At 36.9% G+C, this 17,845-nt stretch overlaps 1 protein-coding gene and 1 long non-coding RNA gene across 2 annotated transcripts; one reads left to right on the top strand and one right to left on the bottom strand.

Moving 5' to 3' along the window:
* Positions 1 to 546: 546 nt before the first annotated feature.
* On the bottom strand, positions 547 to 1,116 carry LOC140139370 (uncharacterized). The gene has a single exon (XM_072161144.1). The coding sequence runs from the start codon at positions 1,114 to 1,116 to the stop codon at positions 547 to 549; it is 570 nt and encodes a 189-aa protein (XP_072017245.1).
* Positions 1,117 to 4,853: 3,737 nt separating this feature from the next.
* LOC140146026 (uncharacterized) lies at positions 4,854 to 16,958 on the top strand. Its single transcript, XR_011858176.1, has 4 exons — positions 4,854 to 5,105; positions 14,438 to 14,516; positions 15,146 to 16,284; positions 16,869 to 16,958. It is a non-coding gene; the product is annotated as an uncharacterized lncRNA (long non-coding RNA).
* Positions 16,959 to 17,845: the final 887 nt, after the last annotated feature.

Raw genomic sequence — 17,845 nt, forward strand, 5'->3', positions numbered from 1 at the left:
TGTTGGTTCTGGTCAGTCTTTTTCTTGGTTTGGGGCGTTTTGTTTCTTTGCTGAGTTTTGGCTTTATTAATTGTCCATTCAGGATAGTTACATTTTTTGAGTGCTTGCCGGATGTGGTCTTCTTCTTTCTGTCTGTCTTTGGGATAATAATAATAACAGGCTCTTATATAGCGCCCTTAACCCAGAGGGTCTCAAGGCGCTTAACAAACTAAAAAACAAAGTACAGTATAAAAATACCAGAATACTTAAGTCTACAATATACAGTCAAATCTTAGAATAAAACTACAGTTTGATTTAAAAACTAATATTATACAACAGGAATAGCAAATTAAAATAAAGACAAATAATACACAATAAAAGAGAACAGAGAGCAGAATGTCATGTCGTGGTAGCCTGTATATCAGGCCATCAAATGAGCAAGGAAAAAACAACAACAAAACCACGACATCAGGACATTCTTCCTCTGGACATTATTCCGCATGATTGCACAAAAATACAGTAAATACAGTTTATAAAGTCAATTGAATGAGATTGCACATGACAACATTATTGATTAAATAGGAAAGTCTTGAGTTGTGTTTTGAAGACATTGATGGATGGAGCAAGTCGTACATGCAAAGGCAAATTGTTCCACTCTTTGTATGCAGCTTCTGCAAATGATCTTCTACCATACGCTGTGCGTGGGCGACGGTGAGGAGCTTTGAGGAGGTTTTGCGTCGAAGATCGAAGAGTCCGGTAAGGGGTATAAGGTGTAATGAGTTCCGAGATGTATGGTGGTGCTTGTCCATGAAGAGCCTTGAAAGTAAGTAGGCTGATCTTGAAAGCGATTCTCTTGCGGATAGGGAGCCAGTGTAAGTCGCGCATGATCTTGGAGATGCTGTCCTGCTTCTTTGCGCGTGTGACAAGCCTTGCTGCTGTGTTTTGCACTCTTTGCATTTTCGCGATCTCCTCGTCAGGCAGTCCGTATAGAAGAGAATTGCACTGGTCCAATCGCGATGTTACGTAGGCGTGAACGAGTTTCTCTGTTGTTGCTTGATCCAGATAGTGTCTTATCCGTCCAATGCATCTGATTGCATGTGTCGCGTTCCCACAAACATTGTTCACATGTTGTGTCATGGAGAGCTTATCGTCAAATATCACTCCCAGATTGCGAGCAGACGAAGATGGTTTCACTTTCGTATCTCCAACCTGAACTTCAGCAAGAGGAGTAGTTTGGCGATTCCGGGATGTTACATGCAGGATCTCTGTCTTGGTAGCGTTGAGCTGAAGTTTATTCCGGACAGTCCAAGACGTACTCCACATCGACGAGACATTGTTCAAGTTTAGCAATGCACTCATTCCTATTAGATGGCGTCATAGAAATGTGAAGCTGGGTGTCGTCAGCATATGACATGCACTGGACTCCATTTCCCACTGCAATGTCTTCGATTGGCGCACTATACATGGTGAATATCACAGGGCCTGCCACGGAACCCTGTGGAACACCAAAAGGCATAGGGAATAGATTAGATAGAGCAGAACTGATGGCGACAGTCTGACTGCGATTGTCTAGGTAGGATGAAAACCAGTCCAACGCTTTGTCGCTAATTCCGTACCTGCTCTCTAGGCGATCAATCAACACCTGATGGTCGATGGTGTCGAATGCAGCGGAAAAGTCCAGCAACACCAACACAGCTTCGTCACCTTTGTCAATTGTCTGTAACAGATCATTAGCCACTCTCAGTAGTGCAGTTTCAGTACTACATCCCTCGCGGTATGCCGACTGATTATTGCTCTGGAGATCATTATCCTTCAGGTAAGTTTGGATTTGAGATACAGCTACCCGTTCAACAAGTTTGGAATCATACCGCAGATTTGAAATTGGCCGATAGTTTTTCATGTCCTCGCTATCAAGAGAGGGTTTTTTAATGAGTGGCATGACACGAGCGGCTTTGTATGAGTCAGGAAATCGTCCAGTGGACAAAGATCTATTGACGATCTTCACAAGAATTGGCAAAAGATCATCAAGCACGTGGAGAAACAGACACATCGGTGATCTGTGACAATCCGCTCAGCTCTGTCCAATAATGTTCTGACTACGCCAAGTTTATGTTGTAATGGGTGGTGTGAGTCCTGAATGGACAAATGACGTATCAAAGAACATAGGAAGGAAGCAGACAAAATCATCAATAAAATCCAAACCAGAGCAAATAGACTCTCTTCAATATCAGACCAACACAAATCGGCCATATCAGACCATGTCGCCGCAACAAACCACGTTATAGACTGGGAGGGAGCAAAGCTCCTCCACCGAGAAGATGAAAGATATCCCAGATGGATAAGGGAATCCATATGGATTCGTCGCAGGGGAGACAAAGCAATGAACAACCAAGGGGGCGCAGCATTCAACCTCAGTCACAGTTATGACCATTTGATCCAGAACAATTCTAGAAACACTACATCTTCTAGAAACACCACCAGTGTTGCTGGATCAAGTCATCACTCATGATTAGGAAACCAGACAAGAAGGTTTCGAAACGTCGAGTCTCCATAAAATGTGAGTACTTTGTACATGGATATGCTTTATAGAACTTAGCTACAATTATGTCACGTAAATTTGGTAAACAGTTTGTTCAGGAATGCGTCAGAGGATGATTTAAGGAAGCCCCATCATGCACTGCAAACGTGTTATCACCAGAGTTACAACTGCTACTTTACTTTTCAAATCCCATTGAATTCTGTGCAAAAGATGTTGTTTAAGAATTGTGCGTGTGTCATTATTACTTGGTCGATTTCAGATCTAAAGTGATGTATGCATGAAGCAGGGATGCAAATTGTGCGGGAGCGGGGAGCACCGCTCCTAGGAAATGACAGTCAAGATTGAGGAAATAATGCCTTGGGAAGAAAAAAGAAAGAGAGGAAAAAAGAGGGATGGAGAAGAAAAGAAAAGAGAAGAGGAAGATGGAAAAAGAGGAGAGGAAGAGGAAAGAAAAAGAATAGGAGTGAGATAGAGGTAGGCCTAGAAGATTATGTAGAGGGAAACAGATCTCAGCAAAGAGGGCTGTGAGGCAGTGAAGCTACTGAATGTGCAAAATTTGGAAGAACTCACGAAATAATAGCGAAAAAGAGGAAGGTGTTGGTGTATGGAAATTGGGTTATAATACATATGAGGAAATTTACAATTAATCACCGGAGGAGGTATTCAATGTAATATAACAGGAACAAGACAGGCAAGTGAAAACACGAGGCACATAACTGAGGAAATTTATTGAGAGGCGGCAATCATATCTGAGTAGTAAATTTATAGACAGGCGGCAGTGAGGATTTTATGGGAATAAAAGTCATGAAGGAATTCAGTGTATCAATACTAATGCCAGTGAGGAGAGGACGACCTGGAAAATATTATGGAAATTTAAAAAGAACCATAAAACACTGAACAAATTGTGCTCCCTCTGACAAAAAATGAAAGAGGAAATGGGGGGGCAAAGGAAAAGAAAAAAGGGGAAAGGAGCCTGTGTCACACCAAAATTGACCCCAAACTAGTGTAAAATACCAAATTTTTTCGCGCTACGCGCGCACATTGTCCAGATACTGCCTTTTTTTGTCTGGTATGATTGAGGAAATCTTGCGCCTAAAAACCTTGCTCCTGAGGAAGAAATCACAATTTGCATCCCTGGCATGAAAGATAATTCACACCTTCTGTAGGTAACATAAAATGTGAAATCGACTAGCATTGTGAATGCGTTTTTATTGTAAATATATCAGTCCTAATTCAAATTTAACCATGCCCGTCAATGGAATGTGCGTGCAGTGGTGAGTTCACTCACACAGCTGTGCTAACCGCAAGTCAACACAGTGGCGTGGTGGGAAGTGCTTAAATCATCCTCTGGGAATGCGTGGAATGCGGGCAAAATACGCACGTTGTGAACTTGAAATTCACAGGAGTACTAGTAGAGGGTGCATAGATTATGTCATGAAAAGGACATTAAGATTTGTTAACATTAACTATATTGTTTTCAGAAATCTACATGTAACCGTTTTTTGGGACACCCGGTATAAAACTAAAGAGGAAAATAATTAATAGGGTTACATAAAAACTCCATAAGTCAAGATAAATAGTACAAAAGTGAAATAAATCATGAAAAAAATGAAAAGTGTACAAATAAACAACACTAGTAGTAGTAGAAGTATTAGTAAAATAAAATTTAAAAAAGAGCCGATCTTCTCTGCTGTGTTAAATAGGTCCACCTACAATGTGGCGTGTCATGTCAAAAGGAGTACTTTTGAGGTTTTTACATATCTTATTATTTTATAGAGATATTTTGCTCCACAAATCCGTTTTTTTCTAATTAAATCGGTCATTCATAAGCGAAGGTATTGTGTTCGTAAGTTATGGTATTATAAAATTGGAAATTGAGATATCGGCCTTTAAAAATATTATTGACAATGTTGAGAGTAGGAATTACCTTGAAAATGTGTCAAAAAATACAAGATGCCAGTTATATTCCGGTCTGAAACTATCACACATTATTTTAAACATTAATAACATCACAAATTCGCAACAAACCCAAATTGTGAAAAAATCACCAAGGGCAGATTTTTGGCTATTTCTCCATTTACGATCCTGCCCAAAAGTGTCTCCTTTTGACATGACACGTCAATTTTATTCCATAGGCCCGATCGATTTTGTCTAAAATGACATTCCATCGATCCATCGAGTATAATATCTCGATGTCGATGATCGATCTATGCATGGAAGAATCCATGATCTATGACAGACTGGCCAGGGTTATTCAGTAAAGATCGATCGCGCCGAAGTTTTCTGTCGATAATACGTCAAATATACCAAATTTAATGTTCTGGTACACTTCTGGACAATATATTCCATTGTCTATTTTGAGTTTGTGACGTGAACACAGACCAGAAAACACGGTCTTCAAAAGGTAGTCTTCCATTTTGTCGAAGGTGAGCTCGTAGGATTATTTGCATGATATTCAACTTCTTTTAACGCGTTTCGTTATTCTGTCCACGAGAACGTTGCAGTTTAAAACCTTGTGCATCCAGTGCGGATATAATCAGTATTGTAAAATTAAGGAGTGCATTTTTATGAGACATGTTACTTGAAGGTGAGTTGTAAAGCTATTTTTTATATGTCGTTGTTTTAAGGGTATGCGATGTGTTTTTGGTCGAAGCAGCAGAAAAAAAGTAGGTCACAGCCTCTTGTGAATGGTACCGTAGTGAGCATTGCTCAATCAGGGGCGTAACCAGACCTGACCTTCCGGGGGGGCAAGCTTTAAAATTTCCCAATTTCTGAGGAAAAGTTGTATTATTCCGCACCGCGAGCGGCTTGTATTATTCCGCACCGCGAGCGGCCCGCCTAAGGGCCCCTGGTGTGGTCCAGGGGCAAAGCCCCGGCGGGGCCAGGGGACGGAGCCCACGGAAGCTCCTGATTTTTAGCATATTAGAAGCTAAAAAATCATTGTTTCAGAATACAAATTTCCCTTTCTCTTCTTCTTCTTTTTCTTTCCTTTTCTCTTCTTCCCTCCCCTTTCCTCTTCTTTCCTTTTTCTTCTCCGTTCCCCTTTCTCTTCTTCCCTCTTTCTTTCCCTTTTTTCTCTTCTCTCTTCCCTCTTTTTTTTTCTTTTCCCCTTCCCCTCTTTTCCCCTTCCCTATTGTTTGCTCTTCTTCCCAGTTTTTTTTTTTTGTGTCCGAGGGGTCAGCTTTCCCCCGGCCCCATTGGTTACGCCACTGTGCTCAATTCATAGCGAGCGTGTATAGAAGAATATACTTGTGTGCTGGGCGAACCTTTTTGGGGCGAATGTGTTGCGGGGTGAGACGTCTCGCATTCCTTTTAGGTCCTGTAGTTCATTCATTCATTCATTCATTCATTCATTCATTCATTCATTCATTCATTCATATTTCATTTTCATCAATCATCAAAATGCATGTGATACATAAAACTCAACAAAGTAATACCAGTGATACAAAATATATGAAGCTAGAATGTTAAATACAATCAGGAATCAATATAATAATCAAGTAGTTACGATTAAATCAATATAATGTAAGTCAATACAATAATATAACAATGCATGCTTAAGGGGGTACTACACCCCACGATAAATTTGTGTCTATTTTTGCATTTTTCTCAAAAACTAATAACACAGTGGTAACAAAAGTTACGTATATTATAGGGGCAAGGAATCCAATTACTACACTGGAATTTCAGTGACCCATGACATGCGGTTCGTTATTTATGATAAGAAAAGAGGTACCGCTAGGATGTACCATGGAAGAAAGAGATGAGATGTACCTCGTTTCCAATCATATATACTGAACTGCTTGTCATGAGTCACTGAAATTTCAGTAGGCCTATAGTAATTGGATTCCTTGCCCCAATAATATACATAACTTTTGTTACCAGTGTGTTATTATTTTTTGAGAAAATTGCAAAAATAGTCACAAATGTACCACAGGGGTGTAGTACCCCCTTAAGCAGACTACATTTTCAATGGCAGTAATGATAATACCTACTGACGCGAGTATAGTCTCACCCCGTTTTTGGGTGAACATTTATCAAAATTTGTAAAAAAAAAAAGTTTTTTATTTTTTCGGTTTTGTAGTGTCCCTGGACCTAGACCTAAATACTAGGATCATTCATGGTTGACCTAAAAAAAAATCAAGATATTTTGTATTTTTAATATGAAAATTGATATTCATGTCATACTCTATTAATGATTTCAAAATGCATTGAATTTGAATGCATTTTTTCCTCCTTACCCCAAAAAGGAAACCTTGTTACATTAATATTTGATTTTGAAAAATAAGACAACATTTTCAAAGCTTAGAACACATATATAACACCTTTTGACACATGTTCTTTATTTCTTTATGTCTTTCTTTGTTTCATTTGAACACTGGTGTTCTTGAAGTTTGAACACTAATGTTTTGAAATATTTTAGAACACTTATTACACATGTGTCATGTGTTCAACTGTCACTATCTTATGAACACGTCTCAGGTGTTCACAGTCACACTAGTGTCCCTAAATAAGTTGAACTTGTGTCATGTGTTAAACCGTTACATTAATGAACGCGTTCCATGTGTTCTGGCCAATTGACAATGCACGAGCTTCAATCAGTCATTTTTAAAATGAGGCAATTAATACAAACGATCAAATATGGTGCTGAAATGAGCAAAATTTTGAGTTACACTTTTGAAAAGCAATAATTTTTTCAGCAAATGTAAGGAAATGAAAGGGAAAAAAAATGTTTGGTACTGTATATTTATTTTTTCAAACCCTGTTGTTAAATTTAGGTATAAAATTTGGGCTTCTAGTGTAAGATTTTCGATTTTCACAGGCTTCAACTTGCCCCATGAACTTTTTGGGGGTCAGCGTTTTTGCTTTTCAAAATAACATATTTCGCTAATGAAATATATTTTCCAACTTTCTAAAGCACATCATATAGGGCTACCGTATATATCATAGTTCTGTTAGAATTTCGGTTTCGATTGAACCATTTTTCAATTCCGACTACCAATTTTGTCAAAATCAACTAACTCGTGAATGTACCCATGGATGGATGATTTTGCAAGCCACAATAGAAATATTGATTATTTCTGCTGGTTATATATTATTAGAAATGAAGTACATTTTGACAGTCACAAGTGACAAAAAGGCGAGATCAAAACGGACATTTTGACCAAACTACATGTATAATAATATCATGATATATATATTAGACTCACACCATGCACACGATGTGCCTTAGAAAGTTGGGAAAATCTTTCTTTAGCGAACTATATTAATGTGAAACGCTAAAAGGTTAATTCCAAAAAAAGCTCACGGGCGAAGTTGAGGCCTATAAAAATCAAAAATCTTACTCTAAAAGACACAATTTCATGCCTAATTTTAACACCAGGATGTTTTTAAAAAGAGGTATCCAAGTGCCGACATTATTGAAAAAAAAAAATTATTGTTTTTTTGTTTGACCGAGAAAATTAATTTCAAAGCAAAAAGGTGTATTTCTGAATACTGATTTCAACATGTATCGGCCGACTATACGTAACAATAGAGGATGGTCACTGGCGTACTGAATGTTATGAATATTCGAACGTAGAAGTAGAAATGCCTCTGTTTTCCTCAATTAACTCTCTCCACGCGGGCCTCAACTAGCTGCAGACGACAAATTTCAAATTTTATTTCTAATTCAAAAATGTCAGAATTGTTCATTTACATGCCCATAATTGGAATTAGCATGAAAAATGCATTAAAATGAGTACAAACAAGCCTAGTATTGGTTCGATGGTTCTTAAGATAGCTCTTGATATCTCAAATCTTGGATTTTCTTTTATGTTGAAGCCCATGGCTAGCACGCAGAGCAAATAGAAATAGTTTGCACAGTCTAGAAGACTTTTTATTGCCAAAATCCAGTTATAAAGGTCAACCCCCTTGCAGTCTACAGGGTCTATTGCACATGACCTATTTTATGATGTTTACTAGGTAAGAAGCATCCTAGAAGGTGAGAACACTTCCTATTTGAGTTCATTTTACATGACGAACAATTTGAAACCATTTTCATTGAAATGGGATAAAAATGGGAGCAAAGTTTCATCGTCTTGGATCAGCGTCTCAAGTTCCGGACACGCCGACGTGTTAGTCGGCGAGATCTTGCACTTTTTCAAATTACTGACCTTTATTTTCCGATATTCCTTTTCAGACATGATTAGGCCTAAGAGACAATGGGATTTACTGCTAGATCCTGTTTGCAAGTATTGCAAAAGAAGATTTATCGACAACATTCCTCGTTATAAATCACATCTTCACAACCACGAGTTACGTATTAAACCTTACTGGTACAACAACCCAAATATAAAACCAAAGGCTGGTTGTGTCAAGCTACGGATCAACAGGATGCGAAAGAGGAGAAGTGTACCACAGTGGGATTCGCACCAACCGGACTCGATAGGGCATCAGGATGCTCGTGATTATAATAAGGCCAATTTCCCAACAACGAAGTTTAAACAAAAACTGACACACATTGGAGAGAAGACCCATCAATGTAGCTATTGCAACAAATCATTCAGTCATTTGGGAAACAAGAAAAAACATGAAATGATTCATAAAGGAGAGAAACCTTATGAATGTAGCCACTGCAACAAGGCATTCAACGAATTGGGAAACAAGATAACACATGAAAAGATTCATATGGGAGAGAAACCCCATAAATGTAGTTACTGCAATAAATCTTTCATCACAAAATATGAAAAAAAGTTACATGAAATGATACATACAGGAGAGAAACCTCATAAATGTAGCTATTGCGACAAGTCATTCAACGAATTGGGAAACAAGAAAAGGCATGAAAAAATTCATACGGGAGAGAAGCCTCATAAATGTAGTTACTGCGATAAATCTTTCATCACAAAATATGAAAAGAAGTCACATGAAATGATACATACGGGAGAGAAACCCCATAAATGTAGCTATTGCACTAAATCGTTCTGCCATATGGGACACAAGAAAACACATGAAAAAATTCATACAGGAGAGAAACCTCATAAATGTAGTTACTGCAATAAATCTTTCATCACAAAATGTCAAAAAAAGTTACATGAAATGATACATACAGGAGAGAAACCTCATAAATGTAGCTATTGCAACAAATCATTCAGCCAATTGGAACACAAGAAAAAACATGAAATGATTCATAAAGGAGAGAAACCTCATAAATGTAGCTACTGCAACAAGACATTCAACGAATTGGGAAACAAGATAACACATGAAAAGATTCATACGGGAGAGAAACCCCATAAATGTAGTTACTGCAATAAATCTTTCATCACAAAATATGAAAAAAAGTTACATGAAATGATACATACAGGAGAGAAACCTCATAAATGTAGCTATTGCGACAAGTCATTCAACGAATTGGGAAGCAAGAAAAGGCATGAAAAAATTCATACGGGAGAGAAGCCTCATAAATGTAGTTACTGCGATAAATCTTTCATCACAAAATATGAAAAGAAGTCACATGAAATGATACATACAGGAGAGAAACCCCATAAATGTAGCTATTGCACTAAATCGTTCTGCCATATGGGAAACAAGAAAACACATGAAAAAATTCATACAGGAGAGAAACCTCATAAATGTAGTTACTGCAATAAATCTTTCATCACAAAATGTCAAAAAAAGTTACATGAAATGATACATACAGGAGAGAAACCGCATAAATGTAGCTATTGCAACAAATCATTCAGCCAATTGGAACACAAGAAAAAACATGAAATGATTCATAAAGGAGAGAAACCTCATAAATGTAGCTACTGCAACAAGACATTCAACGAATTGGGAAACAAGATAACACATGAAAAGATTCATACGGGAGAGAAACCCCATAAATGTAGTTACTGCAATAAATCTTTCATCACAAAATATGAAAAAAAGTTACATGAAATGATACATACAGGAGAGAAACCTCATAAATGTAGCTATTGCGACAAGTCATTCAACGAATTGGGAAACAAGAAAAGACATGAAAAAATTCATACGGGAGAGAAGCCTCATAAATGTAGTTACTGCGATAAATCTTTCATCACAAAATATGAAAAGAAGTCACATGAAATGATACATACGGGAGAGAAACCCCATAAATGTAGCTATTGCACTAAATCGTTCTGCCATATGGGACACAAGAAAACACATGAAAAAATTCATACAGGAGAGAAACCTCATAAATGTAGCTACTGCAATAAATCTTTCATCACAAAATGTGAAAAAAAGTTACATGAAATGATACATACAGGAGAGAAACCTCATAAATGTAGCTACTGCGACAAGTCATTCAACGAATTGGGAAACAAGAAAACACATGACAAAATTCATACGGGAGAGAAGCCTCATAAATGTAGTTACTGCGATAAATCTTTCATCACAAAACGTGACAAGAAGGTACATGAAATGATGCATACAGGAGCGAAACCCCATAAATGTAGCTATTGCACTAAATCGTTCTGCCATTTGGGAAACAAGAAAACACATGAAAAAGTTCATACAGGAGAGAAACCTCATAAATGTAGTTACTGCAATAAATCTTTCATCACAAAATGTCAAAAAAAGTTACATGAAATGATACACACAGGAGAGAAACCTCATAAATGTAGCTATTGCAACAAATCATTCAGCCAATTGGAACACAAGAAAAAACATGAAATGATTCATACAGGAGAGAAACCTCATAAATGTAGCTACTGCAACAAGGCATTCAACGAATTAAAAAACAAGATAACACATGAAAAGATTCATACGGGAGAGAAACCCCATAAATGTAGCTACTGCAATAAATCTTTCATCACAAAATATGAAAAAAAGTTACATGAAATGATACATACAGGAGAGAAACCTCATAAATGTAGCTATTGCGACAAGTCATTCAACGAATTGGGAAACAAGAAAAGACATGAAAAAATTCATACGGGAGAGAAGCCTCATAAATGTAGTTACTGCGATAAATCTTTCATCACAAAATATGAAAAGAAGTCACATGAAATGATACATACGGGAGAGAAACCCCATAAATGTAGCTATTGCACTAAATCGTTCTGCCATATGGGACACAAGAAACGACATGAAATGATTCATACAGGAGAGAACCCTCATAAATGTAGCTATTGCAACAAATCATTCAGCCAATTAGGAAACAAGAAACAGCATGAAAAGATTCATACCGGAGAGAATCCTCATACGTGCAGCTACTGCAAGAAATCATTCAGCCGATTGATACACAAGCAAGAACATGAAATGATTCATAAAGGCGAGAAACCTCATCAATGTAGCTAATCTTTCATCACAAAACAGGAAAAGAAGATACATGAAATGATACATACGGGAGTGAAACCTCATAAATGTAGTTATTTGCAACAAATCATTCAGTGAGTCGGGAAGCAAGAAACGGCATGAAATGATTCATACAGAAGAGAAACCTCATCATTATAGCACTTTCTTGCAGCTACTGCAACAAATCGTTCCGGCCAACTGGGACAAAAGATTGGGAAAAAGCATAGATTTTAAAATCTATGGAAAAAGAAAACTTAATGAAAATGTCATACATAAATGTAGCTCCTGTAATAAATCTTCACAAACCTGGAGAAAAAAGGTACCATGAAATATCAGAGAAATCAACTTATGACTAGGCACTCGGGCCGACAGAAAATAACTGATCACCACTGGGCCTTCATATGCTTAATGTTGAGCGGAAGACTTTTACGATCGGTTATTTTCAGTAATATCTTTGTAGGTCTCCTGTGTCCGATCCAAAGGCCCGCCAGTACGCATGTCGCCCCCGGGGGCCACTCATAATTACCGAGCTGGGGGATTACACCAACGCTTATGGCAAGCCAAGGGGGCCAAAAGCGTGGAACAGCTACGCGTAGCTTCTTTCTCGTTACGAGCAGCTGTTTGACCAATCAAACTAGTCAAATTTAATCACGTGGTTGGGTCGTTAGCTGCGCGTAGTATAGTTATAGGTATCCTCTTTCACAATTATTATCTTGTAATTAATTTACGGAATTAGCATAGATAACGAACGGGTAAAGGAGGCCAAATCACAGCACGTGTCAAGAGAACATGTTGCTAATGCCTGGCTAAAATGACACAAAGCATATTTATTTAGTGTTTCCAAGTTTACACCGTGTTTAATAGCAAGTAACTTTATACTCGGGCTGTATTGTATTAGCGGTGCAGGGGATATGAAGGTCAAACAACAACTACTACTGATGTAAAGCGCTGTGTAAAGATATTGCATGCAGGGAAAGCGATATCACATGCCACTGTGTAAATATGGAGAGAGTAAAATGGGTCATCATTTTTTTTCGGAACGGGGGGGTCCTAAATTTACAAAAAGTCGGCGTCAATAAATTGCGGCCCTATCACTATTTCGGCATCAAAATGTTATGACCCCCGACTCCCACCACCGATACACCTTACCCCCTAGACAGGCTAAAATTGTATTGAAATCAGTCTTTTTGAATACAATAAACACACTATATGTAGTCATCTTGTGTCTCCCTACATTTTGTCATTATCAATTTATGACCCCCTCCCCTTATTTTTCTTTCCAAAAAGTATGACCCCCTATATTTGGGATCCCCTTCCGAAGAAAATGATAGCCCCCTAAATATAGAACAATCATCATTCTGTTCAGATATTACTTAAATAGCACCTATACCATTTTTTGCTGATATACTACAGATATTTTCATTTACAAAAATTAACAACGTAATATTTGTGAGAGAGGATGTTTACATCAGCTCCACGTGTTTAAAACCGCGAATCTGATTGGTTAATAAGCTGCACGTAACGAGAAAGAAGCTGCGCGTAGCTAGTCCCACGTTCTGAGCCGCTTAGCTTGCCATAAACGCTAGGTACTGGATCGCAGTTTGTTTCTGCTTTTCCTTCTGTAAACAAATGAACTGTTTATGCACTCTGTGGGCACATACCATTTTGTGTATGGGGTGAAGCACTCCACGTGAAAGTTGCAGGAAAATACGTTTTTCCTTCAAATACAATACAACTCAACATGCATTTCTTTCCCATCTAATCTAGTTTTATCCATGATAAAATGAACAAGAAAACTACCTCGTACCTCCAATAATGAAAATTTTTGGGTCCTAATTCTTATCCTTGACTGACCTATTGAAAAGTTACAATTTTTATATTAAGGTTTAAAGGCTTACTTTTGTGATATTTTTTCCAACTTTGTAAACAAACAAAAATTAGGGGAAAAGAATGAATTCATGTAGACCTATTCCATTTGCATGTTATGTTTGTGATGCCCATAATCTTTAACCAAATTCAAAAAGACAACAATGGCTTGTTTTGTAATATTGAAACTTCGACAAATCAAAAATGGACATTATCCAACCTAAAAAAGGAACTTTATTCATTTTTGAACAGAATAAAGTTAGATAGATCTCTGTTTTCTCAATACTAACCCCTGTTCAATATTGTGAATTATTATAACATTCAAGGTATACCTTATATTAATTCATTTTAATTTAGGCATTCATGTATTTTTAACAAAACGGATTAAATCCGAGAAAGACTTGTCTGATATGATTAGTGGTCGTCATTTTTTGGCTTGTTAATTATTCTGCACAGACACAGAATGCTTTTATTTCGTCAATAAATTTCCCATAAGATTTTCTTATTGATTGGCTCAAGAGGTGTTTACCGTATCGATATATAGGCAGAAGAATGCTGTATCATCTTTTGCTATTGATTACCTGGACAATTTTCTACATTCTATTTTGAAATGAACAATGACCAGGTAAGGTAACACAGTCTATTTTAGAGCAAGACTGTCTGTCTTCCTTTCAGTCGAAGGTGGCTTGTATTTACTGTTGTATCTTATTATAATATTATTGAAATAAAAGAGTTGTATTCTTCTGTCCAAAGGAACTGTGCCGTTAAACATCTCGCAGCCAGTCCGGATATCATCAGTACAAGGAGGTTGAGTCTGATGAGACATTTGAAGGTGAGTCTATAGACTCAAACACTTTAAAAACGTATTTTCGAATTGCGTACTGACTACGTTTAGATGATAGGGGTCTAGTCTACTACTCTCAGCACAGGGTCGGATTTGAAACTACATAATTTTTATGTTCACATTTGGTATCATACATGTAGTTCAACATGTTCTTTAATTTGAGCTATCTTACAGTTACTTAAAAATATATTTACAATAAAATTTCTTCAAACAGTCTGTTTATTGGCCAAATTGTTGGATTTAAAAAAAAAAAAAAAGAATACATGCCTTACTGTGGATCAAATTTACACATCCTTAGTATCTGTTAAATCAGGGTTGAAAGTTATATACCACGTATACTGTGGTTATTTTTCATGATGTCTTTTCATGTATTTCATTATACGCTATAATTTAGTAAACCTTTTGTCCTCCGTTACCATGGACAATCCAATTTTAATGCACTTTATTTATAATCCCGAAAAATGAATTTCAAATGAAAAGTGCTACACTCAAAGGATTGCATTTCCCACCTTGAAATAATATTTCTTTACAAAATCTACACAATTTATGCAAAACAATGTAGTCATGCTTAAATCACTGTCGTAATAACATTTATTTTACTGACATTATTTTTTCAGACACCATGATTAGACCTAAGTGACAATTGGATTTACTGCTAGATCTATCCTGTAAAAGAAGATTTATCGACAATTATATTCCTCGTTATAAATCACATCTTCGCAACCATAGTTAAAAATTAAACCGTACTGGTACAACAATCCAAGTATAAAACCAAAAGCTGGTTGTGTCAAGGTACAAATCAACAGGATGCAAAAGAGGAGAAGTGAATGTGGTGCCGGTGATGCACCACAGAGGGATTCGCATTATCAGGACTCAAATGAGCGCGAGGATTCTTATACAAATTCTAATGCCACATGTGAGCTAAACGAAACGCGAAAGAAACCATTTACATGTGAATACGGTAAAAAGTTACTCGGAAAAATGACACAAAAGAAACAATACGAAATTATTCATACAGGAGACACACCTCATCAATGTAGCTTGTGCAATAAATGTTTCATCACAAAACGTGAAAAAAAGTTACACGAAATGATTCATACAGGAGAGAAACCCTACAAATGTAGCTACTGCAACAAATCATTCAGCCAAATGGGAAGCAAGAACAGGCATGAAAAGATTCATAGAGGAGAGAAACCTCATAATTGCATCTATTGCAACAAATCATTCAGCCAATTGGCACACAAGCAACAACACGAAATGTTGCATACAGGAGAAAAACCTCATAAATGTAGCTACTGCAACAAAGCGTTCAATCGATTGGGACACAAGAAAAGGCATGAAAAAATTCATACATAAATGCAGCTCCTGCTTAATCTTCACAAAACTGGAAAAAAGGTATCATGAAATCAAGAGCCGAAATCAACTTATGACTACACTCGGACCGACAGAACATAACTGATCATCACTGGTCTTCATATTGTTTAATGTGGAGCGGAGACTTTTACAATCGATCATTAATTTTCACTAATATCTTTAGAATTTAAATGGAGGCCTCCTTGTGTTTGATTAAGATCAAAAGATAAAGGCTTAGGAAAACAGTACGAAATCACTTTAAAATTGAGTGAAAGTGATAATAACAAAAATTGTCTTAAAGAGCCAAAAATTGTAATGCCTCTTCATCAAGGGTTCATGCGATAATTGGCGCTGTGAAGCGGCTTCCTGGCTCATCACGCCTACATGGTAAACTGTGTACATGGTGAGAAATATTGTGATAAATTAGTACAATATATTCAATTTTAGTGTTAAGTCGTGTTTTACTAGAATCTGTGAATGTGACTCTACAAATTTGAAAAGAAAATCTGATTTATTTTTATACACATTCGCTAATTTTATTAAAAAGTAGACCCAATAATGTTGAGTTATTTTCAGAGATGTTTATTATGCAGAATTTTCTGCAAAAATTTCGCAAATCTTGCATTGTTTTGAAGATGATTTAATGTTCAATATACGTAACTCGGCCGTAAACGTGACCTCTATTTTGAACATAGAATCATTGGAAAACGGTATCGATCAATTTCTCCATTGAAAGTGTTTCTTATTGGCTCAAGAGGTAATTATCGAACAAGCAGAAGAATGCCCTATTATTATTATTACCTGCTTCCGCTACAGGGATTCCGCTAAATCCACTTACTTTGAATTTTTTTTTGATGCACAATTTTATAAGCATTATAGCATATTTCAGAAGTCTCAGAACAGAAACAGAATACTGCCTTTATTCACTCGAAGTGGGCTTGTATTTGCTATATCTTGAAAAATAAAAGCATCTCGTTCTTCTCTCAGGTTCCTCTGTCCACGAGAACTAAATTTGCTGTTGAACCCCGGCCGGGTGTTGAACCTCCGGGTTGAACCTTACACAGAGCTACACAGCCAGTTTTGTCAAAACTGTTTTGATGCCATCATATCAGCGCACGGAGGTGGAGTTTTATGAGACATTTTAAGGTGAGTTTGTACATGTTTATTGTTTTAATTCTGCTGTTTATCACGTGACAAATTACAGAAGAGTGACAGGAATTACATTTTAGATAGTGGTCGAATTTACCCAGTTTCTAAGGGGGCTACCGTTTTAAAAGGATACGAAAAATACCGATTAGATAAGAGTGTAGTTTGTCATGCCAAATAATCTAATAAAACTGCAGGTCAATTGTCCACCAAAACATGGCTAATAGCATTGACCATATAATTGGCATATTCCACCTAACATAATTTAAAGGGTACATAGCCATGATAGCGGTGCAAACTATCATTTTCCCGCCATAGTTAAGGGGTACTATACACCCTTCGATAAATTTGTGACTATTTTGCACTTTTCTCAAAAACTAATAACACACTGATAACAAAAGTTATGCATATTATAGGGACAAGGAATCAATTACTACACTGGAATTTCAGTGACCCGAGACAAGCGGTTCTTTATTTATGATAAGAAATGAGGTACCGCTAGGATGTACCTCATTTCCTATCATACTGAACCGCTTGTCTTGAGTCACTGAAATTTCAGTGTAGTAATTGGATTCCTTGCCCCAACAATATACATAACTTTTGTTACCAGTGTTATTTTAGTTTTTGAGACAAATACAAAAATATTCACAAATTTACCACAGGGGTATAGTACCCCCTTAACCCCTGAATTGATACCGGTACTTAATTTAGGTGTAAGTTATCTTGGGTCCAATCTCTACCATGGAAAGTTTGCTATGTCTTTATAAAATATAATGGCTGTTTGTATTAGATTTGGGTTTTAGCGGCTCATATTTGAA

This window comes from Amphiura filiformis, chromosome 2, assembly GCF_039555335.1.
Source record: "Amphiura filiformis chromosome 2, Afil_fr2py, whole genome shotgun sequence".
Classification (NCBI taxonomy): Eukaryota; Metazoa; Echinodermata; class Ophiuroidea; order Amphilepidida; family Amphiuridae; genus Amphiura; species Amphiura filiformis.

Excerpts from the sequence above, each read along its gene's own strand:
- LOC140139370 (XM_072161144.1), bottom strand. The coding sequence starts at position 1,116 with ATGACACAACATGTGAACAATGTTTGTGGGAACGCGACACATGCAATC.